At 45.7% G+C, this 23937-nt stretch overlaps 1 protein-coding gene across 1 annotated transcript; it reads left to right on the plus strand.

Annotated features, from left to right (window-relative positions):
* Positions 1-2263: 2263 nt before the first annotated feature.
* On the plus strand, positions 2264-23476 carry PDILT (protein disulfide isomerase like, testis expressed). Its single transcript, XM_044433599.1, has 11 exons — positions 2264-2598; positions 7980-8186; positions 10829-10962; positions 13697-13834; positions 14821-14931; positions 16227-16352; positions 17354-17551; positions 18165-18285; positions 18389-18570; positions 22522-22587; positions 23267-23476. Exons 1-11 carry the CDS (start codon positions 2397-2399, stop codon positions 23342-23344), a joined length of 1563 nt encoding a protein of 520 aa, XP_044289534.1. The 5' UTR covers positions 2264-2396; the 3' UTR covers positions 23345-23476.
* The last annotated feature ends 461 nt before the right edge of the window (positions 23477-23937 follow it).

Genomic DNA, 23937 nt, shown 5'->3' on the forward strand with positions numbered 1-23937 from the left:
TTATTTATTCATTTATTTATTTTCCGATTTATATCCTGCCTTTTTTCCTACAAAGGGCTCAAGGCAGCTTACATCATTCTCCTCTTCCATCTTATCCCCACAACAACCACCCTGTGAGGTAGGTTGGGCTGAGAGTCTGTGACTGGCCCAAAGTCACCCAGTTGGCTCCATGGCTGAGCGGGGACTCGAACCTGGATTGCCTGAGTCCCAGTCCCGTGCTCTTCACCACTACACCACACTGACTCTCACCATATCTCAAGTTCCCCCCATCCTGCTTATGAAGAAAGGTGTGGATTTTGTGTGGTTCTTATGAATACAGAATCTGAATAAAAGTCTCACCCATCTGTGCTGGTCAATGGTAACAGGTAAAGCTATTCCCATCCAGTTTTATATACCAGCCATTTGGCTGTTAAAGAGGAGGAGACAGCCTGAAAAAAAGGCAGCAACCATGGATTCTCTTCCTGGGTTGTTTGTGGTCAACAGGATCCCACGAGTGCAGGATTCAGCAACAGCCCATGATTCATACTGTCCTGTCCTCCAACCTATATGCAACCCATCAGCTAGATCGTCAGTATGTGCATTTATAGACCTGCTGGAGTCATTTGGGTTTCTGGCACAGTCGGCAGGCCCACACATTCCGTTGTAATCATGAGGCCTAGAGACTTGAACTTTTTGATTGAAACCCAAGGTAGAGATGGAGCCCTTGCACTTTGTTCTGTGTGATCTCACCAATAAAATCTTTGCTATAAACTAGGGAAAAGAGCACCATGGACTTCAGATAGAAGGCATTCTCTGCAAGGCAGGGCATATGGCTATCTTGTGTATATTTACTGATAAGAAGGCGCCACGGGGGATTAAAAGTGATCACAGATTTTCTTGGCAGAAGCAGCAGTGGGGAAACCAAGCACCTGAGGGAATGACCTTGCCTGTTTTCTTTTATTATTAGGTCGGGTTAAGCAGAGGCACCGGCTGGCCACAGCAACGGAGTGTTTGCAGTGTCTTCCAAGAGATCGATCTTGCTCTCGGTGTTCTTGATAATAGAACGTGGCCAAAGGGGAAAGCGATGCAAGGAAAGTCACAGAGGTTGCTGCTTCCAGGGAGAGGCTGGCGGCTCTTACACAGTCTCCTCATTCTGTCTGCAATGTTGTTTGAGCATGACTGGACCTTGGCACGTGGCTGCGGCATGCAGGGTCTTTCCGCGAGGCGCTGTGGGTCCTCCATGGGAGCAAGAGAAGTGGCCCTGTGCTGTTTATCATGGGGAGCACCCTGAAAGCTGCTGGACCCAGGAGCCGTGGGACGAGCAGCGCCATCCCTTGCAGATGAGGACTCTTGTCTAGGGCAGGGGTGGGGAAGTTTTGCCCTGCAGGGGCTGGTGGATTGCAGCGCCTTTGCCCTGGAAATACATGGGGGGGCCCACACCCCCCATCCCTGCTCAAGACAGAGGTGTAGTGGAGGCAGGACTCTCCCGCCGTAGTGCTGCCAGGCGTTTGTGATCCGCAAGGGTGCACGCTTCCTTGGCCCTCCCTCGAAATTCCCTTTCCTCCACGCTTGGATGCCGTTGGAGGGAAATGCATTTCTAGTTAAATGGGAGCCATCCATTCCCAACTTGCATTTTCATGCTCAAATGAACAGATGGAAATCTTCTGATAATCTCTTTTGTTCTCTGTGTGCCGGTGAGGTGGAGATGCATAAATTGCCACGCTTAGTGTGCAAGCCACCAGGAGGTATAGATCCCCCCCCCCGTGTGTGTGTGTGTGCGCGCGCGTGCGAGAGAGAGAGAGAGAATTTGGACTGCCCTGAATTTATCACCAAAGCTAGGACTGAGACCCATTATGAAAAAATGCTAATATTAAAGCTCATTCTCTAACTGATTATAAACACAGAGACAAAAGGGCACCCGTCTGCCTGTACATTGTGCCTTCTTTCTTTCTCTCCCCTTTCTTTGTGCTTCTCTTCTCTGCTCTGCTCTGCTCTGCTCTGCTCTGCTCTTCATTGTGCATGTGTGGCTCTTTCCAGCCAATTTGCTGAAGCAAACCGTTACCCCTTTTGTCTTCTGGTGGTTGCTTCCTCTCTGTTTCCTTCTGATAGTCATTTCCATTGTTTCAAAAGTAAATTAGAGAAAGTCAGAGTTTTCCAAACTTCCTTCCCTTGGTCCTTTCCTCCTGTTATTTTTTAAATCCAGGGAAAAAGCCAAGTATCAGCAGTCATATCACTTCAGAAGGAAAGCAAAGCTAGTTCTGTTTGCAGAAAGCCTCTGTACTTTATATATTTAATTCTGTGGGAATTTAGCCACATGGTTGAGTGATAAGGGATTGGGCAGTTTTTAAGTACAGCCATTTCCCTCCACACACCTTTCTTCACCTTGTTTGGTGCCTGCAATGTGTTGAGAAGACAGAATGGAAACTCTGTGGTTTTTTCTTGTTGTTGGATTAGCATATGTATTTTTCTCTGCAGTGGAGGGGAGCACTGGGCCAATGGAAAAGAAATCCAAAAAAGCCAAATTTTCCCAAATCAAAGAAGAGGACAATGTTTTGGTTCTGCAGAAGAGCAACTTTGATAAGGCCCTGAATGAATCGAAATATCTTCTGGTGGAGTTCTGTGAGTATTTCCTTTTCTAAAAGAGACCATCTCGAATTTACAGCTGTCAAATAGCACAAGACTTAAATTTTGTTATCTGATTCAGAATCAGTTTCCAATTAACCATATGTTCATCTTTCAAAGGCTTGGGATCACTCCCCAAAGCAAAATCCTTATGGGACTTGAATTCTCTTCTCTCCCATTTTCTCCCAGCTTTCTGAAGCTATCCAAATTCCATCTCAAAGTTCATTCTGACCTGAGTCCATATGAAATTGTGTGAGCCGTTTTTGCAAGAAAATCTGTGTGCATTTCCATGAGTATTTTTTCCGAATGTACACATCCTTGTGCACAATTCTGAACACAGTTTTGTAATGCAGACATGCTGTTGCAGGTGTGGTTACTCATCTTTCCTGTTTTGGTCTACAAATCACAGGAGAAGCTCAGCAAGGTACGGATTTTTCAACTGCAGATTGTGTCTGAGTCCATCCTTGGTCTGGAATCAGTGAACTGCTTAAAATCCTGCTAAAAAGGAACAGGAACAAATGCCTTATATTCTTACTCGCAGCAGGGAGAAGGGGATTCAGCCCATGTGGGCACCAGCTGACTTTCCAAAGCCCCTTGGAAGCTGAAGAAAGTACAGTGGGCCCTTTGATGTTAAAGCAATGGTGAACTTGACTGCAGTTGTCTTGCGCAGGCTGTTTGCTGAACCAAAGGTCACCCATAGGGCGCAGAGCATGTAATTATTAATGGAAAAGCTTCCAAGCTGAAGTTCAGTTGATGTATCGAAAGTCTTACCCTCTGCCTGAAATTTCCCCATTATGGAAAGGAGCCATTGCATGTGAATTTTAGGCAGACTCCAGGCTTGTAGTGATGCTTACTTGAACCTCCATCATCCACCAACTTTAGCCTAGTACAAAAGGCATGGATTTGGGACCAGGATCTCATGAGGTGGAAGGACCTTCCACAAGAAGGAAGAGATCTTACAGCAGAAAGATCTTCTACCTGATTTTGTGGCTCCTCCCCCCACCCCTCCACCCCCACTCCACAACACAATCCACTCCATGAAACCGGATCTCCTGAATCTCTATGTTGCATTTTTAGTGGGTGGAAGGCCCTCCATGAGAAAGAAGGTACAAAGAAGCACTTTCTTTCAGCCCCGTGGTTCCAGTGTCAAACTGAACCCAATTCATCCACTGAAAATGAAAGAATTCTGAGCCCAGGAATTTGTTCTGAGCCCCAGAAATGGGCAGAGCTCAGTCCTTCCAGAGAAAAGTTCTCCCTTAGCTGCCCCCTCTTCTCTTCTTTAAAGCCCTATAATTTGAGGAAGAGTGTCAATGCTGCTGTTACTGTGAAATCGTTGCATCTTGCAAATGCCAAGTACTTTTAACCTGTATAAAATTGATATGTGCAGAAGTGAATTTTTGGGGCATCCGGTAGTTTTGCTGGGGACCTGGAAATTCTGTGGAACATTCTCAAAGCGGTTGCCCTCAGCCGTGTGTGTGACATGCTGAAAAAAGGAACAAAGATAGACTAAGTAAATATTGCCGTGCTTTCTCCGGGTGCCAGGGAGAGGGGAAAACACCTTACACTTGGAAGGAAACGTTTGAAGAGGTGTCTGTGCCAGCCATGCCATCCTTCCAAGGGACTTTTTCGTGCTGTTTGCTCTCTTCTTATGCAAGAGAAAACAGACCTACCTCTTTTCATGCAAGAAAAAGTGGAAGGTACTGAGAAGAGGCCTAGGGTTGGGTAGGATGGCCCCATGGGATCCCATCGAACTCACTTTGGTGACAAGGAGAGGTAAACTCAGCCAGCTGAATTAATGGAGGTGGCTTTACTGGCTGGGGCAAAGTGGTCAGAAGCCCTTCCTTGAGGTGGAAAAGCCTCTATCTGGCCAGACTTTCAGGAAGGCTCATTTGTTCTGTGCTGGGTGTAGACCAGGAAGGGCAGCCTTCTCAGGGCAAGGCTGCATCGCGCCTGTGTGAGTGGTCAGGGGTGCCGGCCGCTGGGGGTGGGTGGGAGCAAGCCCAAAGAGGGTGAGCCCAAAGCCAAGAGTGAAAAGGAATGCCTTCTCTTTCTCTTTCTTCTCTCCATCCACGCATCTTCTCAAAGACACAGGCAGCCTCCCTCTCTGACCCAAGCAGAAAAGCATTCCCATTTTGGCTGCTTGGAAACGGCTGGAAGAAGCTCAGATTAAAGCCCGGGAATGTTCTTTTCCCTGCTGCCCAGTTCATGATCGAGTGGGAAATGGGCAGGATTCCCGGAGCTGCGTGGGCTGCCCAGAGTGCCACGCATGGAGGCCCCAGGACCCATGGGGTGCTCCCCTGGGGTCTGGCAAAGGAAGCATGGCTGGTCATGTTGCATCAGAGGGACGGGCAGGATCGTGCTGGAGGCGAGAGAGCTTCCTTGGAGAGCTGGAAGCAAAGCCCTAATCTGGCTGTTGCAGTTATACTGCTGTGAATCCACAACTATGCTCGATAAGTGTGCACATAGACCGTGCATCAGCGAAAACAAAAAACAAACACCCTCCCCAAAGGCTCCAGTATTTCATTCCAAGGAGATCCTAGGGAATGCTTGCACCCCTGGGGGTCTCATTACTTGGAGAATTAGGGTGTGAAGGCGCAAGTTACAGCTGGTTGTGTGCAACAGTGGAGGGCAAAAAGCTAGCGATGTAAAGTTGGGTACGTAACATAGTTCCCGCCATACATTTTGAACTACGACTTCCATAAGCCCCAACCAGCATGGATAATGGTTAAAGATTCTGGCAGTTGTAGTCCAAAACTTCTGAAGACTGCCGAGTTGCCTACCCAGAAACTAGAAGGTGGGATAAACAGAGAAGGCAATTTAAAAAAAAAGAAAAGGTGTGCATTTATTCCAGATGAGTGGAAACGGAAAGAAATGGAGCTCATTCCATTCCATTTTTATTAATTCAGAAACAAAGGCCTGGAGGTACATATGATCTTCAGAAGGATCTTCAGAGGATATGGTAGGGTGAGGGACTCTTTCTTTGGCAGCAGAATTCATTTCTATGGCTATTCCTGACACTTGACAGTCACCATTTTATTAACCTTAAATGCCCTGTAAAAATACTCCATTTCTCCCAAGTTGCTTTGCAGCCTAGAAACATATTCCAGATCAGGCAATGTGTCCAGGTAACACATTTCATCTATTCTGCCTGGCAGCGGCTTTCTAGTTTGAGGTCTTTCCCATTACTCCCCCCTCAATCTTTTTAGCTGAAGATCTTGTGGGCCGAACTTGGACCTGACCTATCATTGACTTATAGCTTCTTTTCTGTAATGGGAAGATGGAGAAGGATAGGCAGTGAGATTATCCCAGCCTATCTCCATTTATGCAACTTTCTGCAAGTTTTCATCATTTGAAGGTGGGCTGGGGTTGACACAAGACTTGGATTTGATCACGGAGCATCCAGCTTTCCTGCAAAATCCAGACATTTCATTGCACTTACCTGCTTCAGGTCTCAGGAAGTGGAAAGTCTTGGCTGACTATTTCTTTTGTGGCAATAATGTCAAAGGCTCCGCATCACGTTCTGCTGATCTTTAGCAGTGTTTGAGATCTGGCCTTAGTTCCCCTTCAAGTGAAGTGTCGTTCACGGGACTGGCTGAAGGGGCTGGTCCAGCCTGTTGTGCAAGTGATTGGAGCAAAGTCCGGCTTGGAGAGAACAGTGACCTGTGCAAAGCCTTCCCCAAGAGCTCTCTCTGCAGCGTCTCACAGCAAAGCAAAGAGGAGAAAGAAGCCAGGAGCCAGGCATGGGAATTTTCTGTCTAAACTCGCATGGAATTGTGTCCTAAATAAGCCAGATCTTCTTCAAGCAGGAGGACCATCAACATCTTACAGGAAAGAGACATTTCAAAGGAATGCCTTTGAAACCTGCCCTGGAGAGACAGTGTGGTATAGTGGTTATGTATGCTGGATCTGTGTTCTCATCCCCATTCATTCATTAAGCCTACTGGGTGACTTTGGGGCAGTGATAGACTCAGCTTAACCTACCTCACTGTTGTGAGAGGAGGAGAACCTTGTAAGCTGCTTTGGAAATAGCTGGCCCAGTTTTTACTGCACTGACTGTGAAGGGGGTTGTGCTTGTCCAGCTCCAAGGTTAAAGAATTAAAAGGCTGATGTTGGAAGGCCACAGAAGTGTACCCCTACTTGCAGAAAAATGCAAACCATTGAAAAAAGCCCCACTAATGGAAAACATGCATTTGTCCCCCTAGGCTAAAGAGTGAAAATCTGTATGAGGGATAATTTATTGGAAACATTTCTACATTGCTCCACATCTAAACCGATTCTGGAGTGGCAAATAATAAACAGGATACAAAAGATAAAAAGAATAAAACAATGTGTTGCAATAGAATCAATAAAAACGGTGGCTGGTCAGCCAAGGAAAGCTTGCTGAATTTAAGAGACTTTCAGGAGCTGAGAAAAAGAAGACAGAGGAATGGAGGCTGAATTGCACGTCCTGGAGGGGGTCTGCAAGGGGGCCAACACAAGTTCAGGGAACAAAAAGAAAACTGATGCCATCAATGAGGGGGCTGTGGAAGAAAGAACTCCTGGCAAGCGCAGAAAGTGCTGAAGGGTGTGAAGAGGACACCTGTTGGTGCCACCCAGAATTTTTGTTTGAGTGGCAGCTCCCAAGATGTCAGGGATAAGTGAGCATCTGAAATTCATGATCTGCAGCGTCTTTTGAATTCCTCCCTGAAACCCAGGGTACAATTCTGAACATGTCTTTGTGTGTTTTTTGCCTGGGGAAATGACATATTTGATGACGATGGTGATGATGAATTTGTTGCATTTGTATGCTGCACTCCGTATTTGTGACACTCTCTGGGCAGCTTACATTATATTGCATTATATTAAAAATAAGAATGAAGGGAATCAATACAACTACAAATGATAAATCAATACAAATCAAGCAATACAAATAATAAGAAACAGGCATTCACGTGGCGATAAAATCATATTAAAATAGTCAGTTTAAAACCAAACCTAAGTGCAAAGTGTCAGGTCACTAAGCTTTCCTTTTCTTTTAGCGCAGCAGTTAGCATCAATAGACCTAGAAGAACAATCACACATTTGTTAAAGAGCACACTCAAAAGGTACACTTATCCCATTCATTAAGGTGTGAAAAGGCACAATTCTGGAAATGCAGGGCAATCTTCTCCAAAAACACATGCAAATTCAGGACAGTGAAAGGGACACGTCTGAACATTTTATGCACTGAAATGAAATCCTTGTATATGCCCAAACCACTGGCTGGGGCTGATGGGAGCTGAAAACCAAAGCTTCCAGGTTGGAGAACACTCTTGGAAGCATGAGTCTTGCTACACCTGTTTGGAGTCGCACCAGTGACGGATACACAATCATGTTTCTCCATGCTGGCTTCTTTCCAGATGTTGCTTTGTCTGGGCCTTCTCAGAGTTTAGTTGTGGAATTTGCTAAGGCAGCAAAGCAGCTTAAAGAGGAAGCGGTGGAGATTCGGTTTGGCAAAGTGGATGTGACAGAGCAGAAGGACTTGAGAAAGGAATTCAACATCCAAGAATATCCCACTCTGAAGTTTTTTGTGGATGGCGATCGGAAGAATCCCGTTGACTGCAAAGGTAAACGAACGCTCTGTGGCAGGTGCTCCAACATCGCATATGCTCACAAGGGGGAGCTGGTGTCTCACTCCCAGGCAGCTCATGGAACAAGAACTTCAGCAGAGAGCAGATCCAACTAGGATGCTTAGCACTGCAGAGTCCGAGGGGGGGAAAGGTGCGTTTCCCCTGGGTGCCTGCTTGCTTATGGATCTCGGTGCCCCGCAGCAAAAGGACAAAAGGGGCAGGTTGGGATCCAGTTTGCATATGCTTTGTGCAGGAAATAAAACATCCCGTCTCAGTGGAAGTGCAGCCGAAGAACAGAAGCAGGGCCCTGCTAGATCCGAGCACCGGCCTCTCTAGTCCAGTGCCTTGTTCTCCTAAGCTCTAAGAGGCCACAAGTCAGACAGGAGCATGAGCGCAGCCTCCTGCCTCTGTTCCCCAGCGGACTGGGGGTGATATACAGTCAGCATGGCTAGTAGCCGTCGGTGGCCTCATTCTCTATCATGTACGTCTGTAACTCTCTTCTAAAGCAGCCCAAGTGACCTGGTGTAACACATTCCTCCTCCTCCACCACCATCTCCTCCTCCTCTTATTACACTGCATTTCTATCCTGCTTTTTTGCCTCTGGCGGAATGCATGGAAGGTTCCATAGTCCCAGAGGAGGAGGAGGAGGAGGAGGAGGAGGCTACCAATGGCTACTAGCCTTGCTGGCCACGTGCTCCCTCCTTGACCTGGTCACCTGCCTGCACACACCAGTTGCTGAGGAGCTTGGGCAGGTGGAGGTCTTGCACCCCTCCTGCTCGAGGGATCCTGTGGGCAGGTTTATTTACTTATTTTATTTAAAACTTTTAAAATGAAAAGTCCACTACCGAGGTCTCGGGACAGCTTGATAGTAAAGCAGAATAAAACAGTTTGACAGTAAAGCAGAATAAAACAAAATGAAATGTGGCATGCTAATTGATTTCTAGCAATAAAACCCAAGTTAAAATGACAATCAAACCTTAAAATATTGGGAAAATAAAAAGAATTTAGCCTGGCGCCAGAAGATGCTTTGCCACACTTGAGCAAATTGGAGTAGTCCAAATTCCATCCCATAGTTTGTTCTGACCCAAGTCTATATCAGATGGCAAGTTTTGTCTCCTGCCCCTCTGCACTTTTTGGCCCCAAAAGCCATGCATGTTTTAATGCATAGTTCTCAGAAAGTATGCATTAAAGCAGGCAAATTTCTTCCATGGATTAAAGCACATTTGCATGCATTTTTCAAACTTTTTTCATGTACATTTTCCTAATGTATGCATTTGTCCAACTTATTATTTATTTTGGGGGGTGCAAATCACCTTGCAAGCTCAGAAACAGGAATGGTATATTTGTATTTAAATCAGGCTGCCTACAAAATTTGTTTTCTTTTTTTATACTTTGGGCTTTGATCCTTTCCCAGGTCCAAATAGAAAACCTCAGCTATGGCACCCATTTGGTTGTGTAGTACACCTCAGCACCTTTCTATTAAGCCTTTTCTTCAGCAGAAACACACACACAGCTTCATTTCTGACATCTAATTTAATTAAGCAAGCTGCTCAATAAACTGTGGACTGGTCCCAAAAGTCATTCTGGATTAAATTGTCAGTTGATACCTTGCGCTGGGGCTAGACGGTGTTTTCCTGAGATTCCCTGGCAATCGTGAGGCTTTGTGCCCTTTCAAGATTTTGAAGGGAGAGTGGACTGACCTGAAAGAACATATGTGAAAGCCGGTGATTAGGTGGCTAATTGGCAACACTGCCAATTACCTAGGGAGTTTTCAAAGGCACATATGAAAATCAGATACTTAACAGCCATGTGGCGACTGTGAGATTCCAGGCAGCGGCGCATCGAAGAGCATCCAATCGGCACAGAGGGAGCTCATGCAAATGCTTCCTGGCTGAAAACATTAATGCTGTAGGCAGAACCTCCAGAGTGACAGGCAGGGGGCACTGAAGCACACAGGGACCTGATAGGTCCCCACGAGCTGCTGTTAAAGTTGCTGCCCCATCACTCATGTTGTGGTACCCTGATTTGGTTGCCATGGCAAGCGATGCCATTGAGGGATGCAGCTGGCTCACATGGTGGAGGAAATAAGCCACTGCAGCTCCAATGGCCCCCTATTGGGAGAGAGGTGATCCAGCCAACCCTTGTTCTCAGTCACATGTGAATGCAGAACATGAGTGGCGGTTCTGTTTAATTTATTTAGGTATTTATTTATGTCTACTTCTATTCTGCCCCATAGCCTGAGGGTTCACCTGGTGGCTTACAAAAGCTGAAAGTAGCATATTAATACAATCAATAAAACAGATAAAAATGACTAAAAGCGATAAAATTAGTAAATTATTAAACCATCTCCTATAATCACAATTATATAAAACCATACACAACATGACCAATTAAACCAATAAATGATCATGACCAATTAAATTATAAACCAATTAAACCAATAAATGATCAATAAGAAGGTATAATTAAAATAACCAAAAGCGTGTTGGAACAACAAAGGTTTTTACCCAGTGTCTGAAAGAAAGCAAAGTCAACGCCCTGGTGAGCAAATGCCAGAGTCCGGGTACCACTTCTATGAATAGAAGGGATGTATGACACCCATCCCTTCTATCGTCTTTTATTTTATTTCATTTTTGCAGGAGTTAGGGAGGCCTCTGCATTCATCACATGGATTCGAAGAAGAATAGGACCCAGCACTGTGCTTATTAATGGTACAGACCAGGCCATGACCTTCATAGGCCTTGAAGATCTGGTTGTGATGGGGTTTTTCAAGGTAAGCCACTCGGAGCATTGAAATGGCTTTCCTGCCACAGTGGGATGAGTGATGGGAGAGTTCCCTCCCCAGCCCAGCTTGATTTGGATCTTGGGTTGGCAAACCAAGCTGTTTAAGAAAGAAAATGAAAATCTGAACATAAGGCAGGCAATTCTGAGCTCCTCTTGAGCTGTGTTGCACAAGAGAATCCACAGTTTGATGCAAGACAAATTCCAACAAACACCCCTAGCTATTCTTAATGCTCAGTCTCTCCCTTTCTTTCCCCATTCCTTCCTCTGCTCCATTCCAGGTCAGGATAGCAGGCCCTGGAAAAATAGCATTTTTGTAATTTCCCAAACCCCTCCAGAGGTGTCATAGCATCCAGGCAGGAGACGAAAAGCAGGTTGGGGTGAGAGGAGAGAAAAGATTCTTCCCTGGAACTGAATTGGAATGCAGCCTAATCCGGAATGCAGCTGAATCCGGAATGCTGCCCAATCTGGATCTCTGTAAACTTGCGGCCTCGCACCCATCCAATGCAGAGCAGAAGGAGCTGCCGAGTACAGGCAGAATCCTTGCCTCTCCATGCCTCCACTCTGCTTTTTCATCTGACTTTTTAAGCCATCCAGCTAGAGCATTTTGGAGGGGGAGAGAAGGAAGTTGGAAAGATATCAGGCTAGATGGCATCTTGGCTGCCCCAGGCTGCTTCCTTCCTCAAAACACCTCCTTCCGCCCCTCTCCAAAGTCACTGTCCTGACCTTGGAGAGCAGCCAGTGAGATTCTTTCTGTGCTGGCGGTGAGGGGCTGTGTGTGTGTGTGTGTGTGTGTGTGTAAGGGAAATCAGCTCTGTGGAGCTGGGAATCCAAAAATCCTATGATCCCTCAGTCAGTGCATAGGGGACCATTGGATTGGTCCCTTAGGATTGGTCAGAGTAAGAAGCAAGAATGGTTTCAAGCAGAGGGCGTCTTTGATGATGCAGCATATGATCTCTAAAAGCTTGGAGCACATGCTTTGGAAGTTATGAAACAGAGCATGGGACGGATAAGACAAACTCCCTGGGGAGTCGCTTGCTCTGAAGTACTAGCATCCAGGTGTTTTCAGTTCTCTGCAGAGAAAAGGTCATTCGCAATGCAGAATAAAACAGAACAACAGTGTTCCTAATTATTCTGTTTCTTCTTTGGAAGCAACAGCAGGCAGTTCAGATCCCTGATATTTGAGGGGAATTTTGGATGCAGAGAATGTTGGAAGGAACCTTCATCTTTCCTTGGTTAATTTCTCCATTTTAAAGTTCCCCTCCTCTGTGCAGCCATATTTACTCTTCTGTTGCTTCGACGTCAGAGAGCAGCAGGGGCATTAAGATCTTACGAGCAATACTCATAAATTACTCACATGATGAAGTTGGAATGAGGCCAATGTGATGTAACCCCAAAGTGGACTCCAAGCCCAAGATGCTGGGTTGGGAACCCAGGAGAAAATTCTAAATAAATAAATAGATAGATAGATAGATAGATAAACAAATAAATAAATGGAAAGCGTGGACAGGGCTGTGGTCTCCATCGCATCTTTTGTGGTATTCCCCACCACCCAGCCCAGACTCAGGCCTCACTTCCTCAACTTGGTACCTTCCAGAAGTTTGGAGCTTCACCTTCTGCCAGCATGGTCGATTGTCTTGGAAGATGCAGCCCAAAACATCTGCAGGCCACCCGTTTGGGGAAACATTGGGAGAGGCTTTGCTCATTGCAGCCTGGTATGGTGCTAATGTATTTTATTTATTACATTTGTCTGAAGGCCACTTATTAGCATCACGCTTTCTAACCCACTGGGACACGGGTGGCGAAGTGGGTGAAACTGCTGAGTGTTTGGGCTGGTAGATCGAAAGGTCGCCGGCTCAAATCTGCACAACGGGGTGAGTTCCCGTTGCTCCGTCGCAGCTCCTGCCAACCTTGCAGTTCGAAAGCATGCAAATGCAAGTAGATGAAAAGGTACCACTTCGGTGGGCAGGTAACGGCGCTCCGTGCACTTCGGTGTTTAGTCATGCCAGCCACATGACCACGGAGACCGTCTGCGGACAAACGCTGGCTCCCTCGGCCAGGAAACGGAGATGAGCACCGCCCCCGAGAGTCAGGCATGACTGGACTTAATGTCAAGGGGAAACCTTTACGTTTACCTTAATCCGTTACTGATCCAATTTGATCCATTGTTTCTGTTGCCATAGAAGGCCACAGCCTTTCCCTTGCTGTTTTAAAGGCTTGGGTAGAGGCGCTCTTTGGATTAATGATATTCAAGGAAAGCGGCAAGAATTATCCCACATCTATGTCGGGAATGTGTGTTCTTCCCTCCCACCATTTTTTACCATTGGCTATTCTAGCTAGGAGGGATGCAGGTGGCGCAGTGGGTTAAACCGCTGAGCTGGTTGACTGAAAGGTCGCCGGTTCGAATCTGCACAATGGAGTGAGTTTCCATTGCTCTGTCCCAGCTCCTGCTGTTCTTGCAGTTCGAAAGCATGCGAATGCAAGTAGATGAAAAGGTACCACTTCGGTGAGCAGGTAACGGTGTTCCGTGCACTTTGGTGTTTAGTCACGCCGGCCACATGACCATGGAGACTGTCTGCAGACAAGCGCTGGCTCCCTCGGCCAGGAAACGGAGAGGAGCACCGCCCCCGAGAGTCAGGCATGACTGGACTTGATGTCAAGGGGAAACCTTTACCTTTACCTCTAATATACAACCTCCCCTTCCCCTTCCCCCTCCTCCTCATCAGAGACTTCAAGGTGGACCAGTGGAGGTTTTCTATGATATTTCAAGAGATGTTCCCGAGCTCCCTTTTGGGGTCACAGCCAGTGGAGAGCTTTTCGCAAAGTTTCGCATCAGAGAAGACACGGTCGTGATATTCCAAAAGGTATGGACATGCTTACCATCCTCCGTGCCAGGAATGGTCTCAGCCCCTTGAGGGCTGATCCAACAGCATCGTCTCCGCCCAGGAAGGAGGCATTGGCAAGCTTGGGAGAAGCCCCACATTTGCAGCAGTCTGAAAGGAAGCCATAAAATGCGCACCTGTGTGAAACCACATGCCTGGCCTGTTATCCCATGAATATAGAACATTCAAACTGAGGAAAGGGAGGATGAGGAAGTAAGCAAAGGCAGTCCTGGGGGGTCCCAGCATTTGCCTCCTGGTCAGTTGAGGCCCACTCCAACTCTGTTGGGTTGTCTAGCTGCCCCATTTTCCCCATAATGCTCCAGAGTGCTGCTAACACAAGGGCATGATGGGAAATCAGAGGTGTGGCTAGATCCAGCCACCTGATGCTTCTCAGTGCTCAGCCAGGGAAGCCCAAATATTAGAAGGGTAATAAACCTGCAATGGATGTATTGCAATTTTGGATGGAAGGGGGCATTTTTGAAAGAGTGGAAAAATGAAAGGAAAAAAAAAATACTAGGGAGTCATGGTGCAAGTGGATGGGTGCACTAAGAGTGACTTTTTAAAATATATAAATTTATTTATATATAATTTTGCATAATGTATGTATTTTGTGTTTTTATTTTATTGTACAACTTTCAGTATTTGTATTTGTACCTTTTTTAAAAATTAAAAAAACAAAATAAAAGGGAAATCCAAATACTGGGGATGTTAAGACTGTGCCCAGAGGGTCTGCCAAATTCATTTTAAAGCTCACTTAGATCATTGCTCTAAAGATAAAATCCAGTGTTTGGAGAAAGAGAAGTCCCGCAACGGCCAGCATGCCTCTTTTGGTACTGGTGGGACTTTTCCTTGTCTGAACAAGCCTGGATTGTACATAACTGAATAAAATGATATCTCCCCTGTATAGATGAAGAGAATGGTGGTGGTGGTGGATTTTACTGTTAAATCAAACTTTTCTTGTGTTTAAGGGAAAACCTGTTCACAGTGAAGCATCCCAAGAAGGCAAACTGAATAAAATGGACCTTATCAGATTAATAAAAACATTTACTATGGATTTAGTCACAGAGTATAACCTTGAGGTATGTTTGGGGCTTAATATCTAAAATGAGCAGTACAAAGGTTCAAACCAGCTGGAGAAAGGTGTGTGTGAGTGTGATATTTTTTGACACTCCTTTTCACTATCTTTGGCACCAGCTCTAAGGTCTGGGGCTGATCTGAGGCAAGCCCTACCTGAAATTCTATAATCCTAGGTCATTTTTGACATCATAATATTTTATTTTATGTAATTTTTTCCATTCCTCAAACAGAAAGTCTTCCAACATGGTTGACTTGTATTCAGTAAATCAAGACAGTCCCTGCCCATAAGGTAACAACCTGAAAGAGACATAGCACACAAGGAAAAAGGGATGGGGAGGGCAGAGGAAAAATTTTGTTTATAGGCTGGTATCTTTTAAGTGATTTTTTGGTTGGGCTTAGTCTGAAAATCAGGTTGACACTGTTAAAAATGGGACAACATTGTCCTATTCCTTGTCTTTGATACTATACCCTGAAAATGCGGGGGAGCCTATTATTGCCAGTCTCCAATAATATGCAATTTATTCCCATATTAATATTCCAGTTGATTTATTTATTGCACTTGTGTACCACCCAATAGCCAAAAGAATGAAAAGAAAACCATAAGAATTAATGCATGGTACAATTTTAAACCCAAAGTAAAAACCTTTCAATTATTAAAATACCTGGTGAGTAAAAAGCTTTTCATCTGGTGCCTAAAAGAAAAAAGAGTCGGTCCTGGGGATACCTCTTTGAGGAGCTCATTCCAAAGACAGGGTGTCACCACCAAACAAGCTCTTCACCTTTCCAGCTCCTTTTCACCCCGTCAGGGGAAGAAGGCAATGAGTATCCCAGTATATCCCTAATACATTGCAGCTTTACTACATGGCAAGTACACGGCAAGCTTTATTTAACGGCAAGTGTATTTGAGAACTAACTTTAGTGAAAAAACGATGGTTTCGCAAACATTTCCCTTCCCAATTTCGGGGAGGGTGAGAGGGAAAATCTAGCAGCGCTCAGCGCTCAGATTTCTGGCTCCCCTGAAAAGGCAGCAGTGGTGCCCAAGTCTTCCAGGAAGGAAGAAAAAGGAAGGAAGTTACGTCCACACTTTCCCTGGCCTTGGATTGCTAGATTATTTTCCTGCCCTCTATGAAAATTTGTCATCTTGAAATAGGGGCATAAATTATGTGGGAGTTTGTCTCCTCTTTAGCCATCTGAAAAGGATTGAAAGCCCTCCCCATTTCTGGAAGACTTTTCTCTTCTGGATTCTGGTCCTTTCTTAGACAACCCCTGTGGGGGCATGGTTGTTTTTGTTTTGCAGACATCTGTGAAGATTTTTGATATACCCATTGAAAATCACATCGTTCTGTTCATGCCCAAGAGCTCAGGCGCGTTTGGTGAGGCTTATGAAAATTATACATCTGCAGCTGTGGAATTCAGAGGGAAGGTTGGTGGAGTCTTATGGAAGAAAAGTTGGATTTTCCTGTTTTGGAAAACAGTTTAGGTTTCTAACATTTATGGATATAGTGCCATGAACCATTGCATCGATGGCTACCAAATTTATATTATGTTGTCACAAATTATACTGTCACAGGAGACAAGGCTAAATGGAGAGAAGCTGCCAAGAAAGGTGTGCTTTGCGAAAACAAGGGCTTCACTTTTGCACTGCACAATTTGGGAACAAGAAGTCTTTTTTTGTTTTTCTATCTCAATTAATGCAGCTGAATGGGGTTCATGGGTCATTCAGAGACCAGTTAAAGTTTTTCCCCTCCTTCTGAGAATCAGAGTTGGATGGAATTGTCAGTGCCACCTTCTCTTTTGTATATTGCATTCCTGTATTGGAATTTTTCAGAGTACATGTAATGGATTAGAGGTGCTTATGGAAAATACCAGCCCTTCTGCTTTGGCTAGCTTGCAGTTTTAAAATATTTTATTATGGGCACTTCCACGTATGAGGAGGGATGCACACAGGCCAAGCCAGCTGTGTTCTTTGATGTGTCTTTGCTGCAAGTTCCGAAAATGCAACTTGCATTAGCGGAGGAGGGTGGGAGGAGAGCAGCTAACAGTTGATGGGACCCGAACTCAGTGATCCATTTATTGCAGCCCCAAATTGCAATATTGCTCATTCTATTGTCCAGGTACTAACTGCTGATGGGAACTCTTTTTTTAAGGCTCTTTTAGGGTTTTTGTTCTTGAAACGGCATTTGGACTATTCAGCTGCTTTAAGTAGAGGACCGTCCTCTTTAATTTGGCCACCCTGGTGTCCTAAGACACCTTCCAGGACAGCCTTATTCAGTTGTTTGGATTACAATTCCCCTCAGCCAACATAGCCAGTAATGGGGACTGATGGGAGATGTAGTCCAAAACATTTGGAAGGCCTCAAATTGGGGGAAGACCTTTCTGGGATGCCAATGGGGTGGAATCTCTACCACTTCTTCTGTCCCTCAGATCATGTTCATCTTTGTGGACACTGATGAAAGCAGAAATGGCCGTGTGATTGAGTACTTCCGTGTCACGGAGGTGGAAATCCCAGCGGTGCAAATCCTAAACCTGACAAGTGATGCCAGGTACAAGATGCCTGCAGATGATGTGACCCCAGAGGATGTACGAGGCTTCTGCCAGAGCTACTTAGAAGGAAAAGCAAAGGTATGGAACTGAAAGAGAGCGGATTTTTATCCCATGGCATTTTGGGAGTTCCTTTTTAAAAAATCCTATATGCTGAGCTATTTGAAAGTGTATGATTGGTCTGGAGAACAGTATATGATTAGTCTGGGGAACAGAAGGTCCACAGGACAAGATTGTTGTTGTTGCTAGTCTGGAAGTCGTGCCCGACCCATCGCAACTCCATGGACAACCTTCCTCCTGGCCTTCCTGCCCTCCACCATCCCCCGGAGTCCACCTAAGCTCATGCCAGCTGCTTCAGTGACTCCATCCAGCCACCTCATCCTCTGCCACCCCCTTTTTCTTTTGCCATCTATTGTGCCCAGCATCAGGGTCTTCTCCAGGGAGCCCTTCCTTCTCATTAGGAGGCCAAAGTATTTGAGTTTCATCTTCAGGATCTGGCTTTCTAAAGAGCAGTCAGGGTCGATCTCCTCTAGGACTGACCGGTTTGATCGCCTTGTGGTCCAAGGGACTCGCAGGAGTCTCCTCCAGCACCACAATTCGAGCACGGACAGCCACTTCAGCACCGCACCATGGCATCTTCAGTGAGCTCCAGCTGTTGCCACCCCTCATTAATTTCTTATCTTTTTTTTCTTAGCAACATCATCCCAGTGAGGAAATCCAAGAAGGCTGGGATAAGGAGCCTGTCAAAGTTCTTGTTGGGAAAAACTTTGACAGGGTTGCCTTTAATGAGAAGAACCACGTATTCGTAATGTTCTGTAAGTATCGCTCATACCTGTGGAAAGTAGACTCCTAAAGTTGAATTCCTCTTGCATGTTGTCGTCGTTATTGCCATTGCGATTGTCATTATTCCAATTACAGATGCACCTTGGTCTCAAGAATGCCAGGAACTCTTACCAGTATGGGATGAACTTGGCAAGATGTTTGAAAGCCGTGAAAAAGTCGTCATCGCCAAAATAGACTACACGGCGAATGACATTCTGCTGGTCAACCTGGAACGCTACCCATTCTTCAGGTATTTTCCTGCAGGATCTGAAACTGAGGTGAGATACTTTCAGTTGAGAAAAAGTGGAAGTGGGCAGTAGAGCCAATGTGATGAAGAAGGTATTTTGGTAGCTAGCAAGCACGGAGGTTTCAGAATCAGAAAGGCAAATTCAGAAAGACAGCTGGGGATTTATGGATGCTGTAGTACTCTGTCCATTCTCTCTATGTTGTGTGTCATTGGGTGGCCTTCTCTGCCATCATTTACTCATCCAGAGCATCAGACTCTGAACACATGGGTTCATTCGCATTTGTACAAAATTGATTTCTGAAAATGTGCAAGTCTATGCAAAATGCACAAATCCAAGTAGAAAGTATGGCTTTCCACCATAGCCTAAAGAGGAAATGCACATTTGGTCGGTCTTTTTAAATCTTTAATCTTTTTCTCTGACTGAAGTTGCATCAAATGACAGACAGCTGGTCTGCATGTCTGGGGAATTTGTGTGGCTCAGGGAAAACAGATCTCTCATGGAATCCGTGGATCAGACTCATAGAAATATAAACTAATTTGGGTTGTGGGTTTCTCCAACAATTCTAACCCTGCCTGGGAAGTTTCTTGCATGTCCAGAGTGGTGCCTGGCAGTATGTGAGCAAAAACCATAAAAAGCTACCCGTTTCACAGGGCTGTGCCTGTCTTTCTCCATGTGATTTCAGCTCCATTGCTGACCAGGTCCCTTCCTATACTGGTGAGATGCTCAAGGGAGCATGCTACCTCTGGGGTGAGGGAACAATCCAGTCAGCTAGGGTTAGACGTGCTCAGCTCTGCTTTGGGATGAATGAGAGGCAGAGCAAGGGCGGCTTTGAGAGGCAGAACAGTCTAACTAGGGCTCAGCACTGTCTTTGAACATGTAACAGATGGAAAGTGGCATCTACGGTCTCGGTCAGCTTCATCCACCCTAATGCCATCCAGAGATGTTGCTCCTCAATGACCACGTTGCCTGGAATGGATGAGCTCATTAGTTTTTATCCCAATTTCCATCCATCGTGGAACTCAAGGTGGCCACCTGAGGTTCCCAAGTGGTCTCCCTTCCTAGCATGGATCAGATCCAGGCTTGCTTAGCTTCCCTGAGGTGGCTGCCTCATGTTATTCAGACCATTCAGTGTGACCTGGTGGGAGTGGAAGCACAACACATCCGAGGGCACCATGCTGGGGACATCTGGCTCTCTCCAAGAGGCAGCATCTCTGCAGGGTGTCAAGTAGACGTCTATCCCATCAGTTGCTCCTTGAACTGTTTCAGGCAGGGCTGCTGCATCTGCTTCAGTCAGAAGGCCACCGTCAGTCTCAGTCATGGGTGGAGCATTAGCAAAAGGGATGGGACCGGGGTACCAGCATGGTTCAGACTGGAACTGCTCCTTAGACGGAGGTCGCCCAGATCATCACGGTCTCCTTCATGGGTGGCTTCCCAGCTAACACTGTGAATGGAGGAGAAGAAAAGGGTGGAGAGCTTAGTGATTTGGGGAAGCCCAAAGGACAGCTCTGGAAATCAGGCAGGTCTGATTTGGCCCGTGGGTCTAAGGTTTTGTTGCCCCCACTCTAAGGGGAGTTGGCAGGGCAAATACTTCGGCCACCTGATGAGAAGGAAGGACTACCTGGAGAAGAGCCTAATGCTGGGAACAATAGATGGCAAAAGAAAAAGGAGACGGCAGAGGATGAGGTGGCTGGATGGAGTCACGGAAGCAGTCGGCATGAGCTTAGGTGGACTCCAGGGGCAGGGGGTGGAGGACAGGAAGGCCTGGAGGAATGTTGTCCATGGGGTCGCGATGGGTCGGACACGATTTCGCAACTAACACCAACAACAAAACTAGTACAGGGAACTGGTACTCAGTTGAACTGTGGCCATGGATCAATGTGGAAAGCCTTGATCTCGGAGTCTAGCATGGATCCCCCAAATTATGTTGGATAAATGAGACAGTGACTTGCTTTGATCCACTGCTTCACTGTAGTGACAGAAGGATGCTTGGGGTGCTTACTCAAACAAGTCGGGGTGCAGCAGAAACTGTGGTACTTTGCCCCCCCTGCCAACGGAGGCAGGGGGGCCCAATATCAGTGGGGTAGCGTAGCCAATCTTGGTTTCAGTCTGAACTTTTAAGGGTTTCCCCACAGCTCTGAACCCCATCTCAGGTAGGTTCAGCACCACGGAGAGCACACTGAAAGTTCAGAATGATGCAGCTCCAATGACATTGGATCCATCAGCTGCTGCTGCCCATTTCCTCCTCTCTTCTGCTTTCCTAAAACATTGGAATAGGGTTAAGGTGAGGGTAATCTAACTGAAGTCAGGACATCACCTTTGGAGCCAAGTAATTCAATGGAATGGTACTTTTTTATAATTAAGACATTACTCAGCGTTTCATTTTTCCCCATATTTCCTGCATATAAATTACATTCAATGACATTTGTCCTCCTTTAATCTCTTAAGCAAACCCCCTGTCACTGGTGGACATGCCCAGATTCTAATGAACCGCACTGTGCATTTGGGCAGCACAAATAGGCATTCGCTGAGAAATTGGAATCTTTGCTGATTGCTTCTGGGGGGGGGGGGGGGGCGGCATCGCTCTTGACATATTGTTAATGTCTAGCAAAGGGTAAAACACTACAATGCAACACCGTACAGGGAAAAGACTAGCAATTGTCGCTGTGATGTGTTCCCAGCTCTCTCTCACTCATACAAGGTATTTATTTATGGTGTTATTTATTTATTAGGACATTTATATCCCAGCTTTTTTCCTTTAGCAAGGAACCTGAGGCAACCAGAGAGGCCTTCCACCTCTCTGTTCTATTCTCATGAGAACTCAGTCAAGTGGGTTTGGTGGACGCTCAGTATCTGGCCCAGAGACACCCAGAAGTGGTTCTTCATGGCCACCTGGATTTCCTGAGCCTGAATCCAACACTGTAGCCACACTGGCTTTCCTAGGATTGGAGTGACACCTGTAGGCCGCCTGGTCCAGTCTCTTGCTCAGTGGAGCAGCAATAAGCAACCTCAGCTGGTGGCTGTCCATGGCCAGCCTCTCCTTGGACATACCCAGGGAGGAAGGTCCCACCCACCGCAGCCATGGCTGTGGCTCCGTCATTCAGCACTTGCTTTCTCAGGTCAGTCCCCAGCTTCTCCAGGTAGGGCTGGAGGAACTCCTGCCTGGAACTGTGGGGAGACTCTGCCAACCGGTGGCGGTACAATCAGGCTAGATGGACCAAAGGCTTGGCTCAGTAGAAAACAGCTCACCATGGTTCTTGCCCTTGTGTTCTTACCATGATCCATTGGCCGAAACACCATAATTGGGGGGGGGGGGGCAAATTCCCTCAGTTTAAGTTGCATCTTGGAACGGTGATGTAAACCAAAGCTCTCCCAGTTCTCCCATGTTTTTAAATAATTGCCACATTGAGCTCTTTGGGGGCAGGTTGGATAAGAATCTAAATAACAGATGTCTCTTAACTGCAACTGCAGTCATATATTTAAAGCAATGGATCAAGGTAACCCAGAACTTGGGCCAAGGACAAATAATCAGTTTTGTGGGCTAAGTTAAATGCATCTGTACAAGCTGTTCTCCTGCTGGTGATGTGGAGGAAACATGGAAAGGTGGCAAATTTGGGGCTGAATTAGCTTAGGAAAAAGGGCAAGGAAGGGAGGAGACAATGAAAGCTTCCAAAATTATGCATGGTGGGGAGAAAGCAGAATCCAGGATAACCCCATGAAACTAAATGCTGGGGGATCTTGGAGAAAGAAAATGAATGTTTACGTTACAGCACAGAGCGGTGGAGTGGAATTTGCTATTATACGAGGCTGTGACGGCGGCCAGACTTGAAAGCGTTTCCCCTTGGCTTGGCTACTGCGTGTGCAAAATGCCTGGAGAGCATAGCTCTTCTTATGTTTTTACATTATGTACAGAGTTGGCCCATTTATGACGAGACCGCAATACTTCCAGGCTTTGCATCTCACAAAATTCCCTCTTCCTTTCAGGTCATCCCATACAAAGGGGAATACAAACTGGATGCTTTTGCAAAATTCTTAGAAGAGCAGATTAAGGTAAGGAAAATGAAGAGCGGTGCTTTTGATCTTTAGAGATGGCCTTTCCAAAGTACAGCTAAGAAAGGAGGTCCAAGCTGGAGTCAGTTCTGGTCAATTCCAGCGTGAGCTGACCTGTCCCAAACTTTCTGGATGGAGAGACGAGCTTAACCGACTACTGACTTTCATACTTCCCAGACCTTCAAGTGAAGTTCTTGATTCAGAAAGCATAACAGAATCTGATTATAAATCTGATGTTTTGAGAGGGAAAAATAATTTAGATAGGTTCATTTAAAGACAAAATTGGTTCAAACATGGGTATTAATTAAGGGGAAATAAATTATTTTTGTGACCTTTCATTTTCTGCAAATACCACCCTATGCCCATTTCATCTTGTTTCTCATACGCCCTTTTTATTTCCTTCAAATGGAGAAAATAAACTAAAAAAAAGCTCACCAAAGTTCACTCCATAAAGTATGAAAATATACATTGGAAAATTAGCACTTGGTACCTGAGGAGCAACAGGTGTCAGGTCGTGCATCTTTCAGTGGGAAGTCCATGCATCTTTCAGACCACTAGTTTGTCAGGTCCCAAGGTGTACGATAAGCCTGGTCCTTCCACTGCTCACTGCTATGGTGTCCCTGCGTCGCTGCTGCATGAGTTGGGTTGTTTCTCTCTTTTTTTAATGTTTCTTTAACAGGACTCATTATCAAAGGCTAAACAAGGAGAAGACCTCATGAAGGAAGAGAAAAAAACTGTGGCAAAGGAAGAACTTTAGGGGGTCTGGATTTTGTTTTTCCTTGCACCAAGGAGGAGGACGGCTGGCTTCCAGATGTACAAGAATTCTGACTGAATTGTGAGAATCTAGGAAGGAATTAAGTGTGAAAATAAAGAAAAAGCAAACCAATTCAATGATTCAGTTTGTTGGTGTATGAATAGCCCTGTGTCCTTTTATAGAGGACAGCCCTCTCTTTGGAGTCTTCTACTTTCAAAGCATTCTCTACTTGGAAGACAGCCCTGTCCAATTCTGATTTAAAGATAAAGATTTAGAAGAATCGTAGTCCATTCCCAGCTAACGCCCAAATAAGGGACTGAACAGTCAAGCTTACAGGTGGCCTGGTCTGTCTTCCACACTTTGGGTGAGTTATATTGCTTTTAAAATTATTTCTAATTTGCATCTATGCATATAAATGAGCACATGTAAATTGTATGCAAGGCACCGTCCTCTTTTAGCACAGTCATCATCTAGCTTATGCATTTCCTTTCTTCGGTTTTCTTAAGCAGCCACCATAACCATGTTTGATTTGGCTTGGCAACGATGCTCCTTGACCGCTGAAGCAACTTCTTGGGTTGCCCTTAATGGGTTTTCTT

This window comes from Varanus komodoensis, unplaced genomic scaffold (genome assembly GCF_004798865.1).
Source record: "Varanus komodoensis strain SLA01 unplaced genomic scaffold, ASM479886v1 scaffold26, whole genome shotgun sequence".
NCBI lineage: Eukaryota > Metazoa > Chordata > Lepidosauria > Squamata > Varanidae > Varanus > Varanus komodoensis.

What these genes read in the sequence shown, in the direction of transcription:
- PDILT (XM_044433599.1), top strand. Translation starts at nt 2,397, where the DNA reads ATGGAAACTCTGTGGTTTTTTCTTGTTGTTGGATTAGCATATGTATTT. An exon ending in ATATCTTCTGGTGGAGTTCT is followed by an intron (nt 2,599 to 7,979) that starts GTGAGTATTTCC and finishes GCTTCTTTCCAG; the next exon opens with ATGTTGCTTTGTCTGGGCCT. An exon ending in CTGCAGGATCTGAAACTGAG is followed by an intron (nt 18,571 to 22,521) that starts GTGAGATACTTT and finishes TCTTCCTTTCAG; the next exon opens with GTCATCCCATACAAAGGGGA.